General features: G+C 39.4%; 1 protein-coding gene and 1 long non-coding RNA gene across 3 annotated transcripts; one reads left to right on the forward strand and one right to left on the reverse strand.

Annotated features, from left to right (window-relative positions):
* Window positions 1-2,095: 2,095 nt before the first annotated feature.
* Window positions 2,096-11,009, forward strand: LOC130163180 (arg8-vasotocin receptor-like). The gene is made up of 2 exons (XM_056367104.1): window positions 2,096-3,342; window positions 7,812-11,009. Exons 1-2 carry the CDS (start codon window positions 2,364-2,366, stop codon window positions 8,096-8,098), a joined length of 1,266 nt encoding a protein of 421 aa, XP_056223079.1. The 5' UTR covers window positions 2,096-2,363; the 3' UTR covers window positions 8,099-11,009.
* Window positions 11,010-12,300: 1,291 nt separating this feature from the next.
* Window positions 12,301-14,731, reverse strand: LOC130163826 (uncharacterized). Of its 2 annotated transcripts, none has more exons than XR_008826528.1 (3): window positions 14,182-14,731; window positions 13,044-13,120; window positions 12,301-12,430 (listed from the first exon to the last, which is right to left on the reverse strand). It is a non-coding gene; the product is annotated as an uncharacterized LOC130163826 (long non-coding RNA). The 2 variants fall into 2 exon arrangements; XR_008826529.1 differs by having other exon boundaries at window positions 13,034-13,120.
* Between the last annotated feature and the right edge of the window lie 8,081 nt (window positions 14,732-22,812).

The raw sequence follows: 22,812 nt of genomic DNA on the forward strand, positions 1-22,812 counted from the left end.
CCCGCCTCCCCTATAGGAACATAAGTCCAGTCTGAATGGAGCTTTAGTCTCTGCCCATTGACAGTGACAGAACTGTGAAGTTTTTGTGACTCTGTTGGAGCTAAACTCTTTAATTTAGACTCAAATCGCACAAACACAACAAGAGAAGACGACAGATTTAAAGTCCTCATTATTCATGTATAATTAAGTCACAGATTTGCTGTGAGGTTTGTTTGGACTTTAAGGAATTCAGCGAGGCGAAGGACAAAAGATAAGACTGTTTGAAGAATGTGGGGAGGAGAGAACTTCAGCAGGTTGTTGTTGTTGTTGTTGTTGTGAAACCTGCGTGTGTGGAGTTTTGAAGAGAAGCTGTAACTTTGAGACTTCGTGTATCTGCCCGCAGGAAGTTTTCCACTCGTGTCTGAGCGAGGCAGCAGTCAATGCTGAGAAAACAAGCGCTGTGTCTGAGGTTATCGGGTTATCGCCACATAAACACATTAATGCTGCACAGACTCACTCAAGCCCCTCCTCCTCACACACACACACACACACACACACACACACACACACACACACACACACACACACACAGATGGCGTCACGGTCAGAATTAATGGAAGGTTAAATCAATATTTACGTGAGGGGAGGGCGGGTGTTAATTGGATGCTAATTACAAGTATTCTGGGAAATGTTCCAAAGGAAATTATTATTTGATCAATCAATCAGCTGACAGAGAAATAATCCCATCAGCCTGTTAAATGTGAGGATTTGTAAGTTTAATATCTTTTGTTTTTGGACGGTTTTGGGGACAAAACATTTAAAACACATCAGCTTAAGATTTCTGACATTTAAACGAATGATCTTATTATGAGCATAAACAAATGGCAGCGAGGGAAAGGGGTGGGTTGTGGGTAATTTTTCATATATTCAGCCGGCTCTTTTCAGCTTCGGCCTCTGCAGCAGTGTGACCTGCGACCTGGACGGAGACTGGACAGGATGTGAGAGCGTTGATAAATGCTGCTGGTGCCACATACACTGTTTCCTTCTACGACTCTGCGTGTAATGCAGATTCAACATGTTCTTTATCTGGAACAACTTGTACGAACTTTCTTTACATAAAGATTCAAATGTTATTTCCTGGGAAATTGGTCTAAGTGTTGAAAAATGCCTTTGAGATAAAGTGATAAAAAATGACTCCTGGATCCGTCCCTTTAACCGGATCTGTACCAAAATGTAATGGATTCTTCCTTGGCCCATCCCCGATGTCGCCACCAAGTTTGGTCCAAACCCGTATATTATATCTATAATATTTGCAGCTAAATTTCATAGTGATCCATCCAGTTGTTGTTGTCGTCTTTCTGTCATTTAGGTTGATAGAAAATTTTTCTGGTCTGATTTGATGGAGGAGACAAGCTGGATTTTCAAAGTAAATTAACCTAAAAAGTGACGCCCCCTAGAGCTGAAATGATTAGTCAATTAATTAATAGACAGAAAATTAATTTCAGCAAGAATGCATTAATTATCTATTAACCGTTTTTCAGGCAAAATCATAAAAAGATTTCGATCTCAGTTTCTCTAATCTGAGAGTTTCCTGGTTTCCTCTTGTTTGTTTTGGTAAAATTAATATCTTTAAGGTTTTGGACTGTTGTTTGAACAAAACAAGACATTTGAACACGTCACCTTGGAAACTGGGATGAATTTAAAATCCTGAAATGGAAAATAAAGAAGCTTAAATGCAAAAGCTTGAGGCTTAAGCAGAAAAGAAAACATTAATTCTCCTCCATCCTTTGTGCATCCACTCTTTTCTTTTCCATTTGCCTTCTAACAATTTCCATTTTAATTTCAATTCTGGGTAAAAATCATCCTCCATAATTTTCCATGAAAAAACAAAAACTAAAAATGATTTTTTTTTTTTTTCTAGCCACATATTCAGCAGACTCCACTTCATCTTGTTGTTTAGAGGGTGGGAGGGAAGAGGAAGTGTGTGTGTGTTGGGTTGGGTTGGGGTGAATATATGTGTGTGTTGAGAGTGTGTGTGTGTGTGTGTGTGTGTGTGTGTGTGTGTGTGTGTGTGTGTGTGTGTGTGTGTGTGTGTGGGGGGGGGGGGTCTGGTGTCTGGTCTGGCCACAGGGGCAGGAGCCTTTAAAAGAGGCTGGATCTGCAGCAGTGCAGCTCGGATCCACACCAGGAGTTGTTGTGCGTCACGGTGGAAAAACTCTTTTGGATATTTTGTTAGTTATTTTTTATTCCGGTTCACTCTCCACTCGGTGATCGTCTCGCGCACGCTGGAGTAATCGGGGAGTTTGACAGCCACGGTCTCCGCTGGTGACGGTTACGCACAGGCGGGCAGCCACCTCTGTGCGTCCGGAGGAGAGGAGGCCACCATGCTCTTCCCCTCGGAGAGCTCCTGCAACATCACGGGCAGAAACTGCACGGAGGGGTTCAACTTGACGCAGCAGCTGGAGGCCGGTGCCGCCGGTGCCGCCGCCGCTGCTGGGAACATCAGCGGGAGGAGAAACGCCACCGACCCGTTTGGACGGAACGAGGAGGTGGCCAAGATCGAAATCACCGTCCTGAGCCTTGCGTTTCTCGCGGCCGTGGTGGGGAACGTGAGCGTGCTGCTGGCCATGTACAAAACCCGGAGGAAACCGTCGCGCATGCACCTGTTCATGAAGCACCTGAGTCTCGCGGACCTGGTGGTGGCCTTCTTCCAGGTGCTGCCGCAGCTCTGCTGGGAGATCACCTTCCGCTTCTACGGGCCGGACTTTTTGTGCCGCATCGTGAAGCACCTGCAGGTGCTGGGCATGTTCGCCTCCACCTACATGATGGTGATGATGACCCTGGACCGCTACATCGCCATCTGCCACCCGCTGCAGACTCTCCAGCAGCCCACGCAGCGCGCGTACATCATGATCGGCTCCACCTGGGCGTGCAGCCTGGTCCTCAGCACCCCGCAGTACTTCATCTTCTCCCTGAGCGAGGTGCACCCCGGCTCGGCCGTCTACGACTGCTGGGGACACTTCATGGAGCCGTGGGGGCTGCGCGCGTACATCACCTGGTTCACGGCCGGGATCTTCCTCGTGCCAGTGGTCGTGCTCGTGCTGTGCTACGGATTCATCTGCCGCACGATCTGGAGGAACCTCAAACACAAGACCCGGAGGAAGAGCGTGGGCGCGGTGGCAGAGGCCACCAAGGACGGGATCCTGGGCAGGAACTCGGTCAGCAGCGTCAGCACCATCTCCCGCGCCAAATTACGCACGGTGAAGATGACTTTCGTGATCGTGGTGGCGTACGTGGTGTGCTGGGCGCCGTTCTTCACCGTGCAGATGTGGTCAGTGTGGGACGAGACCTTCTCTTGGGACGGTGAGTTTTCCCGCCCTGTGTCCGTTTACACCTCACAGAACCCATTCATGTTGTAGCTGCAGTGTTTCTGGTGCCATGCGCGTCCTCCTCCCGCCCCTCCTCACGCGGTAGTCTTTATCAGGGGAAACACAGACTTTCACATAAAGCACGATAAAGTATAAAGTCTGAGCTGTCATCAATTTAACTAAAGAGTGTTTCAAGTTGATTCATTTCAGATGATTTTAAAGTCCCGGGGAGGAATAATCATCCAGTATTTCACAAGAAAAATCTAAAAATGTTTTCCGGGAAAAAGGAGGATTGTGTTTTTACTTCATCCACAGGTGTGGTGATAATGGACACAGACACCTGAGTTCACTCCAATCAGGAGGAAAAGATGTGGGTCCACCACTTTGATCCAGGCTGAAATGTTGCATCAACAAATCTCCATGAATGTTCACACAGGGTGTCATCTACAGGTCTTCAAAAGTCTTAAAAGGGAAAACATTTTCAAAATAAAAGGCCTTAAAAGTTATTTAAAAGTCTTAAATCTCATTTATTTTAGTTACTAAAGATATAATGTTTAGTGTTCAATACCCCCATCTTAACATTACGTTTATACATGATCTTTTTAATCTTAATTAGTTTTGATTAGGCTACTCAGTGACATTATTAACTGTTATTGTAATAAACAGCTGGGAAGTACTGACAGAAATTTAAATAAATTCATGCACATTTTCAGAGCGGTATGACCATGAAACAGGCTGCAGCTAACATTCACTAATTAGCACCAATTTGAACACAAAGTGCAGCTGAGGCTGATGGGATATCGTTAGTTCTGAAGGTACAAAATGCAGTTTCCATCTCAACTTTCCAAACTATTAAAAGTCAAAAAAGTGATCAAAAATCAGTGTTCATAAAAACAGATTCAGACAGTCAGGGTTTCATATGTCACAAACCTAAGGAACCAATCCTGTCAGTTTGTGGGGATGTGGGGCGGGGCTAAATAAACCTGAAACCTTGTCAGTACAGAGAGTGAGAGTTTGCATCAGCACAGCTGCTCACACCGGGTCAGACACCGCCAGTTACAAGCTAACAAACAACATGAACAAATAAAAGACGCTAACTGTGCTAACTGTGTGCTGCGTGGTAAAAGGAAGAGTAGACGAGCTTCCAGACCAGTTTTGTTTTTTTACTTTTTATGTGGGAAAACCGTGTTAAACAAAATATTAATCATAGCATTTAGTATTTTTACATAAACTGGAGAGGAACTTTAATTAAAAAGCAGGTGAATAAGCGTGGACAATCAATCTGCAAAAGTGCATCACCTTAGTTGGACAATATTTGAATGTGTCACAACACTTACTGCCCAAGTTTGAGTTTTAATTAAAAGCCAAATATCTTACTAATTTATCTCTGGAATAATTTCCTCATGTGTCAAGGTGACTCTGAAAAGTGGAAATACTTTAAAACTGTCCACAGAATAAACATTTGACTTTTCATTAAACCCCAGGCGTGTGCAGTCAGTGTAGTGTGATTTCCATATGATGGAGGTGAGGATATAAATTTTACTTTCCAGCCTCAGAGTCTGTTGAAAACCTGCCGTGGTCAGACTGAAGCAGCTGTTCACCCACCTGAAGAATTTCATTTCAAAGGGAGCTTTGCTGATCCCTGATAGGCTGCGTGCTGCTTTCGGAATTTTTTATTTCTTTTCCGAACCTGACGGGAATACTTTTTCAGAGGAACATCGAGTTCTCGTCCTTGTTTGACATAAAGACGGTCAAAAATGCAGCAGCAGCAACAGCAGCTTTGATCCAAAAAATTGAAAAGTAATGGTCCACAGCATTCCTCTCTCTGTTTGCAGTTTCTCAGGGCGGAGCTCTGATCTTTAACCCACACGACCGTGACGATTCAAAAATTACAGCTGAGATGATTCAGCTAAACAGACAAGCATGTTGAATTTAGTCAACATCAGTTTAAAGTGTGCAGTTTTAAACCTTTGAGATGCTGAAGTTTAGATGTAAAGTCGAAAAGGTTTTGCTTTGGTGGCTAGGAGAAGAATCTGCAGTGTTGTTCAAAACTTTCTAAATCCAGGAGAGTCTCAGATAAAGAAAAGCTGAAAATAGTAAGTTAACAAAGTCAAAAAAAGTAACATGGGAATCAAACTGCAGCCCGCTCGGTCAGTGGTTCTCAAAGTGGCGTCCATGGAGCGTCCTTGAGGGGGGCTCCATAAGTACCACAGTGATATAGTGACATATATACACGTATATATGTTTTAGTAATGGGTTTCAAACACTTCCTGTAATAAAAAATAAAAAAGGAAAAATCTTATCGGACGGAGGACTCTGGGACAAAATCAAATCAAATCAGATCGGGGTCCTTCATGTGGAAAAGGTTGAGAACCAATAATCCACCACGACAATCTGCTCTGATGTGGACTTTGCCCGTCTTCATGCAACCTTCTGCCGCAGAGCCTTTCAGGCAGAAGGTAGTGTAGACAGAGAGCTCTCTGGCAGGAAGCCCAGGAGGAAAACTTCTCCCATGTGCGACGGCAGCCTGTTGTCTGCTGACGTGTCTGGGCTGAGCCTGAATCATGGTTTTGAAGTCACTGTGAACTTTTCTGTATTAAATCACACTCTTTCCTTAACCTTAACCCAGTGTTTTTGTTGCCTAAACCACAGACAGGAACTCAGGATGTGGTCTCAGGTCTCTGGTGTGACAGTCGCCCAACATCCAAACACAACCACTTCCTGGTGTCGCTGCTGCTGTTCATGAATGTCGCCTCATTCATTCAAAAAGTACACTGCATCTGCATGTTGAAAGGATTCTGACCAAGCTTCTGTGTGCGACGAGATGGGAGCGAGAATATATTGTGCTCAGTGACAGATGTTTCCACAGCTGGAGAACCGATCCGAGCCAATCAGAGCTTTGTAGGCAGGATTAATACAGTGACACTGGCTCATCCATGTGAAACAGGTGGAGGCGTGAAGCTTGGACACAGTGACTTCTCGAGGGGTTTTGGATGGTGAGCTGAAGATAAAAATGAAATGCTTGCTGTGACGAACGATTTAAAATTCATAGTTTCAGCGTCAAGACTTAATAGACTTGTGCAGCGTGTGAAATACTTCCTGATAATCAGGAGGTCCTGTGCAGCGGACGATGAAAAAGAAAAGAAATGCCTTATAAGCCTATAATCTAGTTCCATTTGCAGCAGAAAAATAAGAAATGCAATTAAAACGTAGCATGACTGCAAAATGGGGAGATACTTTCCGTTTTCTGCCCGGACACGTTAACAGTTCTGCAAACCTGCCGCGCATCTGTAAAGCTCAACATCAGCATCAGACTTTTACCTGCAATTATACTTAAATCAATCCTGGACCAGAACCACCAGGCCCCACGCAGCACGACAAGACTCCTGACCCGACCGAGTAGAACGATCAAACCTGCTCCGAGCTGCTGCTGCTGCTGGACAGAACTGGTGAAAGCTGTGTGGGCGCACGACAAGGAACTAAATGAATAGTAATAAAAAAATAGATAAATAATAAAAAACAGAGAGAAGGCAGAAACACTCTACGCAATTTCAGATTATTTCCACCTGTGTTTCAGACACACACACACACACACACAGAAACACACACCTCTCCACAACCTTGGATATCTTCATTAATCATCCTCTTGACACGACTCTGGGATTTAACCGTTAACCGACCTTGTGAGCTCATCACTGGGGAAAACTCAGTTCATACAGTGAGTTCATTTCTACAACAGCTGCACATGAATTCACATTAATGCGTTTGGAGGTTTAAGGACTATTGGATAAAGAAATATATAATTAGGATTTTCACTAGAGGAGCCACAGAGTTCAGGATATATGATTCCAGCTGCCTGTTCACGGTCGGATCCTCCCTGATGTGTTTCAATATTTAAATGTGAAAATACATTTTAAAAGTTTAGATAAAGATCACCTGAAACCCAGCAGCTCTTCAATGCTCAGTAGCAGGTGTGACGCTGCAGCCCTACAGCGAATACCAAGGTAAATTTTTACCAGCAGAAGGGACACAATCTGAAGTTCGCAGGACCGATGCGCAGGGTATTTCTGCTGCTGCTTTCATGCGTTTTGTGCGACTGTGTAATTATTGTGCCGTCAGATCAGCCGTTCTCAACGACTGCACCTGCTGACAGCACATCCAGTTCAGCAGCGATTTTTCAGGCCTAAAATTCTTACTAGATATTAGTGATAGCAGTAGTTTTATTTTTCCTTGTAAGGTTTGGTATTAGAGGCAGGGGTAGCTTGATAAGTCGACCCCGCCAGCAGCCACAGTGTCCGTCTGTCTGCAGCTTTTTTCTGAGTAAAATCCAAGCTGTGAATCCACTGATTTCTACCAGAGGCTCAAACACACGTAACAGGCTGCAGCACCGGAGAAAATAAACCCCCTCAGATCAGCTGCTAACACCTCAGAGTCACTGCCTCTCTCTCTCTGTTTCCCCTGCAGACTCTGAGAGCACCACCGTGACGCTCTCCGCCCTGCTGGCCAGCCTCAACAGCTGCTGCAACCCCTGGATCTACATGATCTTCAGCGGCCACCTCCTCTCGGACTTCGCCGGCAGCCTGCCGTGCTGCCGCCGGCTGAGGAACAAGTTCGGCCAACCCCAGGACTCGGACAGCAGCTTCCGCCGGACCACGCTGCTGTCCCGCCTGCAGGGGCCGCGCCTTTCCGATCCGTTCAGAGACCTGAACCACATCCCTAAAAACTGTCCGCAGGTCCCGTCTGCATCCTGACCGCCGGGCACACCGCCTTTATGTGTGTGCATCTGCTTGGCTAAGACTGCACGGGAAACATGAACTGGTTTAATCTGCTGGTTTCTAGCAGTGGAAGAAGGTGTGATCTCACCTGAGGGTGCGGTCACACCCACAGTTTCTCCTCTTTGGTCCGATCCGGAGTGGAAAAGTTTACTGCGTGGTTGTTTTTGATGTCGGGTCTGTTAAGGTTCACACTGCTGTTAGAAACAGAGTTTTAACAACTCTTCAGTCTGTCAGGTTAAACTTCAGCTGTTAGCATGGTGGTCTTGTCTGTGCTCTTTGCTGTAATTAAATGTCAAAACATATGAAAAATGGCTGATTATGAGCATCTGCTGACTCTCATATGTCAACATACATACATGTCTTTAAGGGGGTTGTTTCCTGTAGATATTAAGATTACAGTCTGACTCCTAGAAGAGGAAACAGACCATCAGCTGTTCGAGTGGCGGCGCTCCACAAACCGGGGCTACAGGAGTAAATAAAAACTTTACAGTGAGAATAAACTCTCCCATATCTGGTCTGAATGCACCAAAATGTGATGTTGTGTACGAACTACAGTAAGCATGCCTGTGGAAAAACATTTAATGAACAATTCTGTGTATGTGCTTGGAGATGTGTTATGAATTTTAATGTGTGAGGCAAGTTTACAAAGTTAACGTTTAAGAGATTTAAAGGATGATTCCCGTGTTACTTTACTGTAATCTCATTCATCTGCAAACCCCATGTGTTGTTCATCCTGCCACTGCTTCCAACTGAAAACATAATGCAAAAAAAAAAAAAAAAAGACTTCACAAATATGTAGTTTCACTTTTCAAAAAAGCTCAGTAAAGCTGGTCACTGTAGTTTTTAACAAACAGTAGGAAACAGAGGTAGAAATAGAGTTGGGGACTATTTTCTGTGGCGGATTAATCCACATTTGGTGCTCGCGTGAGTATTTGTGGCATCAAAATGGTGTGTGTGTGTGTGTGTGTGTGTGTGTGTCTCGACTGAGTCAGAATAAACTACAGTGTGTGTGTTCGTGTTAATGAAGGAACATGTCACTGAGCTCTATGGCTCGGAGGAATAAGACACTTCAGGCTTTGGATACTTCAAACAATTAAGTGTTTTCACAGTAAGATAAATGTAGAATATCATCAGCTAAACTGTAAAGTTATTTTCTTGAAATAATCCCTTGTATTTTTTGACATAAGGTGATGAGTTATTCACTGTTGGAGCCATCGACATGAGTCCTCTAACTCCTGCTCTGGTGGTTTTAGCAGCACTTCAGTGTGATTCAGCAGGTGAAACACGCCTCAAATGAGCTGATGTAGGATGTAAAACTGCACCTGAGTAACCTCCCTTCATTATCTCTAAAGATGCCAGACAAACATCCGACGAAAACAATACTCTTAAACCTGCAATAACTAATTTTGTCGTCACCTTTCAGGCTGGTGTGGTGAACGTGTGAGCAAACAGCCGGTTATTTCCACATCCAGCTGCCACAGAGTGAGGTGATCGCTCGTGTGTGGCGTGGCGTTTGTGTCACCTGATGAATCTAAACCCAGTACTTCATCTCTTTTTTAGCTCTGTGTTTGGTCTCCACCAGCTCCTGAGGGAAATATCTGGCTCGTTATGAGAGCGGTGAGAGTGATTTGAATAATGTTTAACATAAAAACAATCCTCCCAAGATCGCAGCTCGTTTACTGTTGTTCATGTCCGTCGACCGGACCGGACCGGACCGGGTCTCTGCTTTACAGGACCGACCGTCACTAACTGATATTGTCTTATGTCAAACTATCCAAATACATTTCTTTACATTTGCAGCATCACACACACATACACATACATGTCACTCCACGTGTGAAAGGTACTAAAGGTACTCGGGTTATATAGGAGTTATTTTCAATAGTTTCTCTGCCAGTTAATTTTTCTCAATTGTTATTGATTAATTGTTTCATCTTAAAAAAAAATGTACATCAATCCAACACGTTCATTTTAGGTCCAAACGCCACAGAAATATTCCGTTTACTTTCATAAAATATGATGCATTATAACAGATTACACTGCAAAAAGTATGTTTTAGGAACACTTTGATCATATCAAATTTAAGTTTATAAATATATTATAAATATTACACTGTGTACTTTTACTTTTGATACTTAAAGTATGTTTTGCTGCTAATTCTTCTGTACCTTTGAGTAATATTTTTGATGTGGGACTTGTGTAATTGAGTATTTTTTATAATGCAGTACTGTTAATTTTACTTCTTCCAACATAAGACAAAAGAAAAAACTGGAACATCAGAAATTTGTGTCATTTAAAAAAAAAAAAAAAAAACACAACTTTAACAATTAAAGTCTTATCAGAATTGTTGCGGATTAATTTCCGGTCCATCCACCAGATTAATCACCTCTGAAAGGTGCGCGACCTCCTCAATATACCCTGTTAGATTTGAAACGAAGTAAATGAAGTAATTTGAAACTTAATTATTTTTACAGCCACACTAAAGTCATGTGAGCTCACTCAGTCACTTCCACTGTTAAATGGATGAGAGTGATGAAGATAACAAATGTAATGTACGTTAACGATGATTAAAACTGCACTGCGTTTTAATTTAGACTATATTACACACACACACACACACACACACACACACACACTTGTACTGCTCTGCATTGGGGTCTGTGATAGATGTTGTTGTTGTTGGTGTAAAGACGTTTTATTAATGTAATGTATTGTGTCATCTGTATATTGTTGGATTATATATATTGCACATGTTGTAAAGAAAGATAAATGTTAATTCCTTGTATCCTCATATGACGTCTGACTATTTTCTTCTTCTCTCTGACTGCACAGAAACACGTCACACAGGTAACAGGAGGTTTACAGGTGACGTGACACAGCTGCTCTGACTTTTCCTCTAGCGCCAAATAATCAATTTGTCCTATATTTTGCTTTATGACTAAATACATGAAAAGGGCTGCAACTAAAGATTAGTTTCATTAACTATTAATCTGATTAATTAATCAATCGTTTACTTTATAAAATGTAAAATAAAAGAACGTTAATTAACTGTCATATATGATAAAGAAAATTAGCAAATATTTCTATTCTATATAAAAGTGTATAGACATTTTCTACTGTTTATTTCCCCAAATAACAATTTTTTAAAAACTTTTTTTACCTTCGGTCTTATAAGTTTTCTGATTCATTTTTTTGTGCGTTTATTAAGACACATATGAGACATGTTGTGGCAAGACAGGGAAACAATATAAAGGGCAAAGAGCAACAGTGCTGAACAACATGGTTGCAGTTTATCTGTTGCTAAAGTAGTTAGCTACAAAGCTAACTAATGCCATGGCTTGTCAGTGGAAGACAGCTGATGCTGTTATCGCATATCGTTCAGCTCATTCTCCCTAAATGACGTAATGTTAAATATATCCACGACTCGCTTCTCGGTTTAGTTATAGTCCGAGCGTCGGAAAGACATTTTGTTTTTACCGATTATATTTCACTGGTAGTTTGTCTTTAAGGTTTTAAAACTGTTTTCAGAATTAACGCTAACCCCCTTTAGCTAACGTCTGACCACCACGTTTCAAAGCAGCTGCTAGAACTGCTAATATTAGAGGCATCATTAGTCCAGTGGAAAAACACTAGAAATAAACGTGTGCATGTTTCAGTCACTGTATCAGTCTACTGCATCATTAAAGGGCTTTTAAAGACTGACGTGTACAGTGGTTGGAAAATGCTTTCCTGCTTGCATCATATAGATTAAAATAAATGAGTATTTGTAAATGGATAAACTCGACCAATGAAGACATTAAAATTAATCACGGTGACAGAATAAAAAATTAATTTAACCCAAAAACGATCTTATAATTAGTTTTTGTCTATAAAGAGGAACCTTTTCAATTATACTGAACGACAACAGTAACAACTTATCATTTTATATATATTTGTGTTATCGTTCAAGTTTACTTTTTACTCTTTCAGCACATCTCTCAATCAGAACTCATCAATAATCAAATGTTAAGGATGCTCATCGAAAAACTTTGTTTATATTTTGTGTTTTGGTCGATATATCATTAGATTTTTTAACCCCCCCCCCCATAATACTGTTTCAATTACCTTTCACCACTACTCCTACACTTCCGCAGGATTTCCCCCTTTTTACTTACTCTGGAAAACATGAGTCATAGAGAAGAAACGTGTTTTTCCATCTGGATGCAAAACAGCAGCGAAAGGTGCAGGATGAGCCGCGGGTCTATGATTGCTCTCTCTCATCTCCGATTGAGGAGCTTGTCGACTTCTGACCGTCTGGCCTTGATTGATCTGAATTGAAGAGGGAAATAAGAAACGGTCAGAGCTGCAATCACAAACTAATATGCAGGAAAGAGCAGGGACACGAATTTCAATGTTATTGATGTCGTAAAAGCCGCTGTGATCGTCGGTTGGCGCCGTTATGCAACACATTTCATCGTGTGATTTTTGATTGAGTTCTTTACAGGAAAACTGAAACCCTGGAGGCTGAATTGAACCCAATGCTGAACCTGAGGGGCGCTGAAAAAAGCAGCTATAATTTCCTCTTTGAGCTAACTTGATTAGTTTTAAAGTGCCTCCCAGCCACAAATCTGAAGTTCAGCGGGTTCTCCGTGGCTTTGTTTGACCCTCTCACTGCAGGAGCACGTCACAACAAATATTCATTGATGTTTTAAGCCTGGTTTGGTCCAATATTTACTGGTGTTTTGAGCCTGGTTTGGTCCAATATTAAATATCTGGTTTGGGAGTATATTTACTGGTATTTTTGGGCCTAGTCTGGTCCAGTATTAACATTTGTTAGCCCTGGTTTAACCTACTATATAGTGGTGTCAGAGCTCTTGTTTTATGTGTGTTTAGTCTCTTTGGAGTGAGTGCAAACAGAAAAACACAGCTCACGTTGACGTACAGCAGATCGTGCGGGATGAGGACATCGGAGGAAATCCAGGCAGGAAATCAGGTAACTCAGGAGTTGACGTCAAACAGCTAAGGGGGCAGAGAAACACGAAAAATGTTAATAAATAATTCAACCAGAGACCCCTGCTGTCCTTGACCTTTCCTCCAAACATGAATCAGCTCAGAAGGTCCGAGCTGAACTCAAGGACAAATGTAAGGTACTTTAGTTTTTCCATTTGATACTTGATACTTCTACCTCTCTACATTTCATTCACTTTACATGAATGAAATGATGAATTAAACTACCAAACATTATGTAAACCAGAATTTTAATGTAAAATTCCATGATAGGGAGGATTAAATTGCAGTAATAATGATGTCATTATTATATTTATCTCATTACTGTGGTTTGTAGGATTGAATTTGACAAGTTTTTTTTTCAATATGGCCAAAATCATATTCAATAATCATATATATAGTTATGTAAAATAAATCTTGTAGCTTAAAAAACATACTATAATTCAAATGATCTATATCTCAACCATCTACAACAGGAAAATTCAACACTTTATACACATGAAAGCATTGATATATTAAAGTTTATCACTCACAGGTCATTTTACAGTGATATATGTTGTTATTTTAAGTACATTCATCAGTCAATACTTCAAATGCAGGACTTTTACTTGCAATAGAGTATTTTTACTCTGTGACATTACTACTTTTACTGAAGTAAAGGATCTGAATATTTCTTCCAACACTGCAAATATTTCACAAGAATTGTCTCTGTCATTAAATTCCCAGGTTTCAAATTGAAAATAATCAGAAGCAGTAATGCCAAACGTAATAAAATAATATTTTACAGCCTCATTAGCAGCTCTGTAAAGTTTTAATAGTCACTGTAAAGACAAATCAAACGGCTTCACTTTCTTACCGAGATTAGACGAGAAAGTTAATACCACTCATAGTGAATGTGAAGCTATAGCTAACTTAGCTTAGCATAAACACTTGAAACAGCTAACCTGGTCTGTTCAAAAGGTAACTAAATCCACCTGTTAGCTCCTCTAAAGCTCACCTATAAACACATATCTCCTGTAAACATGACAAATGGCTGTATCGTCGAGTGGAGCGTCATGGGCCCCGAGTATTACCTGGCTGGGACCAGTTAATTCCTGGAGTTGCCGCCAAACTCTCGCAAATACCTAGGCCTAAATAATCATATTTTCAACAACGATAAGCTTTAACTTTGAAGGTATTTGTTCAAAACTCCTCCTGGTAACACAGATATTGTGAAAAACGTTGTTTTTTGTGTTTTTTTTTTTTTTTTTTGGAAGAACAAAGAAATCCGCTTAGAAATCAGAGGAAAAAAGACGCTTCAGAATTTGCCTGAGAATCATCACGTTTTCAAGTTTTCTACAGTATCACAGTAATTTAGTGACAGCTGTCCCTACATGCATTAACACACTGCAAACACGAACTGATAATAGATAATTCGGCATGATTTTTTAATTGTGCCAATTCGCCAAACTGTAAACAAATACTGGATTAAAACATGAGCTCAAGAGAGACCAGCAGCACTCACCTGTTGCTGAGCTCTTACCGGGCCCCGCTCACCTGGTGGCGTCACTTGTTTCAGTATATTGGTTCCCAAATTAGACCCATATGTTGGTGTCAGTATGTTTCCATCTACCAGGTTAGCAAAAACATTTAGGGCTTTTATTTTTTATTTATTTTATATATTTATTTATTTATCTTTAGGCTACATGACTTTACAGGAAATGCTGGAAGAAGTACTCAGATCTTTGACTTGAGTAGCAATACCTCAATAGAAACACTGTTAAAGTAAAAGTACTGCATTAGAAAATATAGCCTACTTAAAGTAGCAAAATAAAAATACTCATTATGCAGAATTGCCCATTTCAGAATATGTATTAGGCTATATTATTTGATTATAGTATAAGCGTTCATGTGTACATCACTGTAATGTTGCAGCTACATTTTGAGCTAATTTAAACTGCTTTCTACTGCTAATTAACTTAATCAGAGGTAATATATCATAATTTATTATCTGAAGGAATTGCGCCCCAGGAAAATAAATCTTACTGAGAATTAGTACCAAATACAAATAATAATAAGGTCAGACTTTAATAACAATAAGTCACACCGACTGTTTCAGTGAGTGGATAGAGACATGATTGAAAAATAAAGTGATTTTTACTTAAATAATTAGAAATAATAAGTTTTTTTTTTTTTAAAAAAAAGGAAAGTGGACAATGCTAGACAATCTATGCAAAACACTAAACTTAGTCAGAACAGCAGCAGGTGGAAAATTATGAAGAAACATTATTAGTATTTTCTCCATCACTAAAAACACAGATAATCAATATAAAAATTGTCCTGGTTTAGTATCAGAAAAGCCATTAATGTATCATTTGTAGGAATTGGTCTAAAACCTTTGAACCCACTGATGTAATTTAAACCCCGACTACTGTGACTGAATGAAGCTGCCAGAGTTTTCTACAACCTGCAGCGGTCTGCTTCACTATAGAATCAATCACTTTGTCCACAGGGACTTGTTTTATCAGAGAGCTGAATGCAGGAAATCAGGAAAAAGGAAGTGCATTGTTAAAGACAGGAAGCGCAGATGAATGTGGCAAAAGCGAAGCCAGTGTCTTTAAATCGAGGCAGCTTTCATCATGAACGACCTCGGGCGGAGTCCCATCCTTTGCCAAGGGCTTAAGTGGTCTCTATCTCTCTCCATATATCACTCCGTCTCCCTTTCCCCTTATTTGCATCCACTCAGTCTGTCCATCTCCGTAAAACCCTTTCATTATTCCTCTCTGGCCTTTAGAAAACCTGTACATTTTCTTCTTCTTCTTCTTCTTCCTCTAATAGAGAACCAAAGTGAAACAGGAATTTCCAGGTTCAAGTTGTAAGAAAACCTCATTCAGAAAATCCCACTGATGTTTATTAACGTAGTCCATAAAATATAAAATAATAAAGATAAATGCTCGTCACAAGTTACAAACTAAAATAATATATGAGCCAAATATGTAAATTAACATTTTCTCATCGGATTTTGACAAAAGCTGCTTTCGACTCTAATATTTTTCTTTTTTGCTTCTGTCTTTCTTTTCCATTTTGAAGATGAACTTTTTTTGTTACTGCAGGAGTGAACCAGGGCTTGAATATAGAAACTAAATTTGTTTATTCAGTCAGAAGTAATAATTTACTTTAAATGCTTCAGGTTTTCTGTGGGCCCGTCCTCATGTTGGGGTTCTGGGTACTTGTACTGTACCTGGTACAGACCGATAAAATAAAGTGCAAAAACAGTGTTAAAAATTCCTTTAAAGCTGCTCCTGGATCTGAACCAAAACCCAACCACCTGTTCCCTGGATCACGGTCTTCATCTTTCCAACAAATGACACTGAAATCTGTTTTTCTCTGACAACAGATGGAACACCCTAAACCCTACAGGCACAAATCCTTCAGGCAAACACCCTCCAAATGTCACGTATGTGCAAATCGAGCACTTCCACTGTTTATGTGTCAGGAGTTTAGTGGTTTCCCCTCAGGCCCAGGGGACAAAACAGGTCGACAACAGAAAGATTTATCCAACGTTCAGTGTAGATCTGTGAATCTAAAAACACTGTCAGATAAATGTAAAAAAAAAAAATGACAGCATCTTTCTTTAAAGGAGGAGTAGGACATTGTGGTGGTGAATAAATTTACTTTACTTATAAAAGTGTGAGGTGTGCATGTACTTTACTTGCATATTTCCATTTTGTGATACTTTATTTTTTGACTTGAATGAAAATATTGAAGTTTTTACTTAATACATTATAAACTCATAAAATATGATGCATTTTACACATTAATTCACTAATAATAATAATGATAGATATCCAATAAATATATTACCCCACTTAATTAAATACTTTTCACTGATGATACTTTTGCTGATAATTGAGTTGGTTATCTCTGTCCATGTGTAGTTTGATTATAGATCAGCTCTAGCTTCTATATTAATACTGTGAAAGTATCAAAGCCTCAGTCCACAGAGAAATGCACACAGCCTGTATTCAGAAACTGAGCCTTAAAACCAGCCGTCAGGACTTCCTGTAACTTTGTGATGTCACAACAAAGCAATCACCACCCTCAGTCATGCCCCAAGCCCCGCCCACCTGGACCCACCATCCAAACTTTGCAGGATTTGGTTTCTCTGAGTGTTTTTACCTGAAATCTGCTGTATTTTTATTGGATCACTCAGAAAACAGTCAGCCAATCAGAAGAGAGGCTCAGAGCCTCCTCTCTTCTGATTGGCTCACCGACCTGTTGTTACTAGAGCTCCAGAGAGAAGCCTGAGAGAGGAGATGGTTTATATCTTCTTATGGATCAACACTTCGAATAAAAGACAGGAAAATATGAAACCTCAAAAAAGAAATAGGAAAAATTTAAATGGAAATACTATGGAAATGGAAATGATAAAAACACTGACTTTCAATCTCTGCCATCTCTGCGCCCTCAGCCTGTATCCTCTTCCCTTTAAAAAGCAATTTTGTGCACATCAGTAATAATTACAAGTCAGATGTTCAACTGAAAACAGTTACAGTTACATAAAGTGAGATATATGAGAAGGTATACACTTAAAGTTTAATGCTGAAGAAATTAAAAATGCCTAGAAGAATTAAAGAAGGCGCAGATAAGAGGGCGACTGTTTTCTGTTTGACATCTGGAGACGTTCTGATGAGTGTGTTTTGAGGCGTCTTGCGTGTCACTGTGAGTTTACATGACGAGGGTCTTGTAAAGCATAACTGGCAGGAGGATAATCAGAACCAGCGTCAGGAGGGCAGGAGTCCTGTTACATCACAGAGACAAACACTGAACCTTAACATCAGAGATTTAACTTTTAGCATTTGACTGAAAAAGCTGGTTGATGCCGTCACTGGATACTTCTGTGCCTCCGTTAAGTTTCTCCACAAGCTTCATCTGAAAACATTCCAGGATATTAAAAGGCACTCGAGTGTTTCCATTAAAGTGTTTTCTTTGCCCGGGTGGTGAAGCCTATGAAATAGCACGCAGCTTAACACGGGACACAAAAACACTGTAACCCAGGATACAGAGATAATAAAAACATAAACATACACGCTGACGTAGATCTGAATCCACACAGCAGCATGCTTCAGTTTTTAGATGATAAAAATAAACAAAAAACATAATATATCATCTCACAAGATTACTTTAAAGAACAAGATCTGATGTTTTAAAAATAGTTTTTCATTCATTTCACAACTTGGAAACTGCAGAGTGATGGAAATTAAGTACATTTGAGTTTTTAGTCTTTAGGTTCTGGTGCACCAATTAATAATGCCTGTCCTCGTAGATGTAATTGAGCTGTATAAAAATAATAAAAGGGGAATCACTGACAGAACCATACGCAATTTTTAATGACACTCCAAATGTCAGCCTCATATCAGTATCAGCCAGTGGAAAATCCAGACCAGATACGCCGATAAATGGCAATCAGGTTCTCATTTATAACAGCCTGCGATCTGAACCTTATCTGACAGTAACTACAAACAGTCCAGTGGAAAGATGCCCACATAATCTGATCAGACCAAAGTGATCTGAGCCGGCCGCATCCTGTGTGGGAGCTAAAAGGGCCGTTCTGCAGCTTCATTTAGGCTTTCCATCATCAAAGGTTCAAGTTTTTAAAGGTTCAGATCAGTGATTCTCAGCCCACGTCTCCTGCAGTCCCCAGAGGCTGAATGTAAATGTTGTGGAGTTATTAGATAACCGATAAATTGTATAATAGCTCATCAAGGTTACAGGTAGGGAGGACTCAGCAGACAGGTGAACAGACAGTGGGCCGGGAAGCTCAGGTTATTGCAAATGACAAACAGGTGAGCAGATGGACATGGGGACAGCCAGGAAGAGAGATTGGGGACATCTGGTGGGCAGGTGGAGGATGACAGGACTGGGGAAATGAGAAAGTGCAGGACCTGGAACTGGGAGGCAGATTGTGACAAATCTTATATAAACTAGTTGCTAAACATTTGAAATTAGCTAAAAAAGAATAATGGTTAAATGATTGAAATAGCTTGTAACCTAATGGATAAATTGTTAATGTAATGGATAAATGGTGGAATAGTTTAAAGCATGGCTAACCGTTAACGTTACGCTAACTAAATGAAACCTTAAAAAATGGATGAATAGGTGAAATCGTAGTTATGCATAAAAGCTTGAAGCATCCAGCTTAATCCAAGTGATAAGTGACTGTAAACATAACCAAACCTAAACACTGACAGTTCATCTATGAATAAAATATAGGCTGGTAACAATATCCACTTTATCATTAAATCATATCCAGTTTAAAAACGCAGAGAACCACCAGTGTAGATGTCAAATAAACACATAAACATCACTATATAAACTCAGAAAATGTCATGAACACCACACAGCTGCTCCACAACTCCAACACTTTTTGCTTTATTTGAGGAATTGTCTTTACTTTAGTTTCCCTGTCAAATTTATTTATGCATTACAAATATCTTGATATGAAGTATGAGAAGTTTAAGACAACATGTTCCCTTCAAGTAATCTGACGCTGAACCTTTCAGAAGAGTTAACATACAGGTCATAGGTAGAAATAACTGCACAAAAATATGCAGGTGCACGATATTTAATCATCATAATGGGTTTTTCATAAGAGTCGGTGTTCAGTGTGAGACTGCGGCTAACAGAAATAAAAAGAGAGGGATGCTGCTTGTTCTTACACTAAACACAAGAACGCAGATATATGTTGGTGTTTCAAGGTATCTGCGGCCATCTTTATAACGCCCTATCAGATGGAAGTGTTACATAAAATTCAGTGAGAAATCAGCTGAAACTGGAGACATGTCATCATGTGGCGCGTAGCTGAGGGGTTCAAAAGATAAATACCAGTAATAACGTGGATTCATGAGCAAGGAGCACAAATAAAACGCAGTACAATGTTGGATTTCAAGGTACTTTATAAGCAGGAGCAGAGAAACTAATATGAAAAGCAATATACACTGTAGGTACACCTGGGAGTAATATAGAAAAGATACAATAAGACAAGATAAAATTGCACCATTAGACCAAGGGAAACAGCATCAACATGCGAGGAGTCGATAAATATTAACGACTAGGGACAAAGGAAGTTTTAATTTGGAACTATTTTTCTACCAAAAGCTTCAAAAAGGTGAAAACAGTTGACACAGGTCTGTGGTTTGTTATTTTCACAGCAGCACAGGGGGAAAGTGTTTGACTTTATTCATCAAAATGCTGTGAAGAATAAAAGAATGACGTGTATTACACCGACCTCTAGTGGTTAAATTGTGCAACTGCAGCACTTAAGGATCACATAACATACTGCATGGTAAAACATCTGGACCCAGAGGTGCAGTATAGTACTATAAACTTGCACTCACTATATATCTGAAGAAAAACATACTAATAATAATACAACTAATAATGATGATAATAATACTAATAATAAAACAGTGATGCAATAAAGGCTGTGGTGTTTCTATTATTTTGTCCACGGCATTTAAATCAGTGAAATTAGGCTGTGGAGAACAAGGGAGTAACATTTAGGTATTTCTGAGGAAAGAAATAAATTAAAATTAAATCTTTTTTGTAAACAGCTGCTGGGTTACAAAATTTGGTTTGGAAAAAGTGTTTTTCTCTTGAGGACTTTGCCCATGAACCTCTGCCCCAGTTCCAATGTCCACAGTTTTTGTTAAACTTTATTAACAAAGCAATATGTAGATATAATATACGCACAAACAATATTGATTGTATATATGTATATATAGGCGAGTGTATATAGGAAAATATAGTTTTTTAAGATAATAAAACAAAAAGCAGTGGTGGAATGTAACAAAGTACATTTACTCAAGTATTATACTTAAGTACTTTTACTTCAGAGGAGTATTTTCATTTCCTGCTGTTTTATACTCCACTACATTAATTTCAAGCCTTAAACTACTTAATATTTTTGCAGATTCAGGTTATTGCGCCAAAAGCAGCCAACTGATAAATTATGATGTATTACTTCATATATAAAGTGGTGATGCTCACACATTAATGCATTACAATCCAATGATATAACATATATCAATCTGAACTGGACCATCCTTCACAATGAGTACTTCAATCTTTTTTGAAACTCCTGCACTCAAACCTGTGATTTCTTTTTTGCTTTTGTTTTTCTACATTGTGGTATTACCTATTTTAATATATGTGCGTACTAAGAAATTTAAACATTAGTTCATCTCATTTCCTCCAAAACAAAGAAAAATGTCTTCATCCTGTAGTTGGATAATTTGCTCCATCTTCCTCCTTATGAAATGTTCAACGTCACCCTGAGTCCTGGACTCTGACAGACTTTATCTGATGTCACCTGCGGGATTATCAAAGCACAACAGTGTGGGTTCAACGTGATGTAGGAGAGGTGTCTGGGAAATCCTCCAAGACGTTGCAGAGAGGGAGTAAAGTCCACCGCTCGGCTCACGTGCACTTAAAGATTTCAGCTCTGAGCCCTCGGACTGGTCAAGTCAAACTCTGTGAGTCCTTTGGTGAAATTATTTTCATAATAATTATTTTCTCTTTTCACTGACAACAGAAAACTGTATTTGTATGTAAACAGTTGATTAAATGTGTATTTTTCTCACTGTTGTGAGAAACCAGTCCAAAACATGTGAATATAAATTTGTGTCCTTTATTCTTTAACCAGCACAGATATTTCTGCAGTTAGCTCCTGGACTGAGGCCACGTGACATAAATCAATAATTATGAATTAACCAGAACTTTTTACAGTATTTTGTACATTGTATACCTTTTTATATAAACCTGACGTTGTTCAAATCTTTTAAAATAGGCTGAAAACTTAAATACTAAACCCGTTAATAATGGCAACAGCATTGACTACCGCACCATATTTACCAATATGAATATAAAATGGCAGAAATAAAATTCTGTTGCAGTCATTATTCAATTATTATATTTTCATTTATTACATTATATTCAGAAATGTAATTTTTAATTATTTGAAATTCTGAATGATTTACAGGTATATTTTTATATAAAGTACCTCAATGTACTTTCCATCACTGGATTTTGAATGATGTATAGTTTTACTTATAAAAGAGCAGTTTTACCTTGTAGTACTGACACTTTTACAGTGACCGACTGGCAGTGCTGGAAAGTGAGTTACACTTACTCAAGTACTGTACTTGTTGAAGTACTTGTACTTTACTTGTACTTCCATTTTGTGTTATTTAAAATTTCTTCTTCACTACTGAGGTAACCATTGTATTTTTTATTCTAACTTTTGTTTTAATATTACTCACAGATTCAGATTAATAATATAAAAGATAATCTGCAAATTAATTAAATGAATAAAATAATGAAATCCACAAACTACCCAGGTGAATATAAAGTTAAATGCAGCCTCATGTTTAACAGCTGCAACATTAAAATGAAAGAAAACAAAAAAAATTTGAATCAAATAATAAAATACAATACATTATTCTGTATTTGTAGTTTATTGTGATTATTATTAGTATTGTGAATGTAAAATTTTGAATGTTTTACTTTTACTTGTAATTTGTATTTCTACACTGCTGTATTGGTACTTTTACTTAAGTAAGAGATGTGAGTACTTCTTCCATCACTGGTAATAAATAATACTCTTTACTTTTCACACTTTACCTTCCTCCTCCTCCACTTGGGGTCTGGTGACGTTCCAACCTAGG

Source organism: Seriola aureovittata, chromosome 22 (genome assembly GCF_021018895.1).
Source record: "Seriola aureovittata isolate HTS-2021-v1 ecotype China chromosome 22, ASM2101889v1, whole genome shotgun sequence".
Classification (NCBI taxonomy): domain Eukaryota; kingdom Metazoa; phylum Chordata; class Actinopteri; order Carangiformes; family Carangidae; genus Seriola; species Seriola aureovittata.

Coding starts and splice junctions, on each gene's coding strand:
- LOC130163180 (XM_056367104.1), top strand. CDS start 2,364: ATGCTCTTCCCCTCGGAGAGCTCCTGCAACATCACGGGCAGAAACTGC. Junction 3,343..7,811: donor CGAGACCTTCTCTTGGGACG/GTGAGTTTTCCC, acceptor TTTCCCCTGCAG/ACTCTGAGAGCACCACCGTG.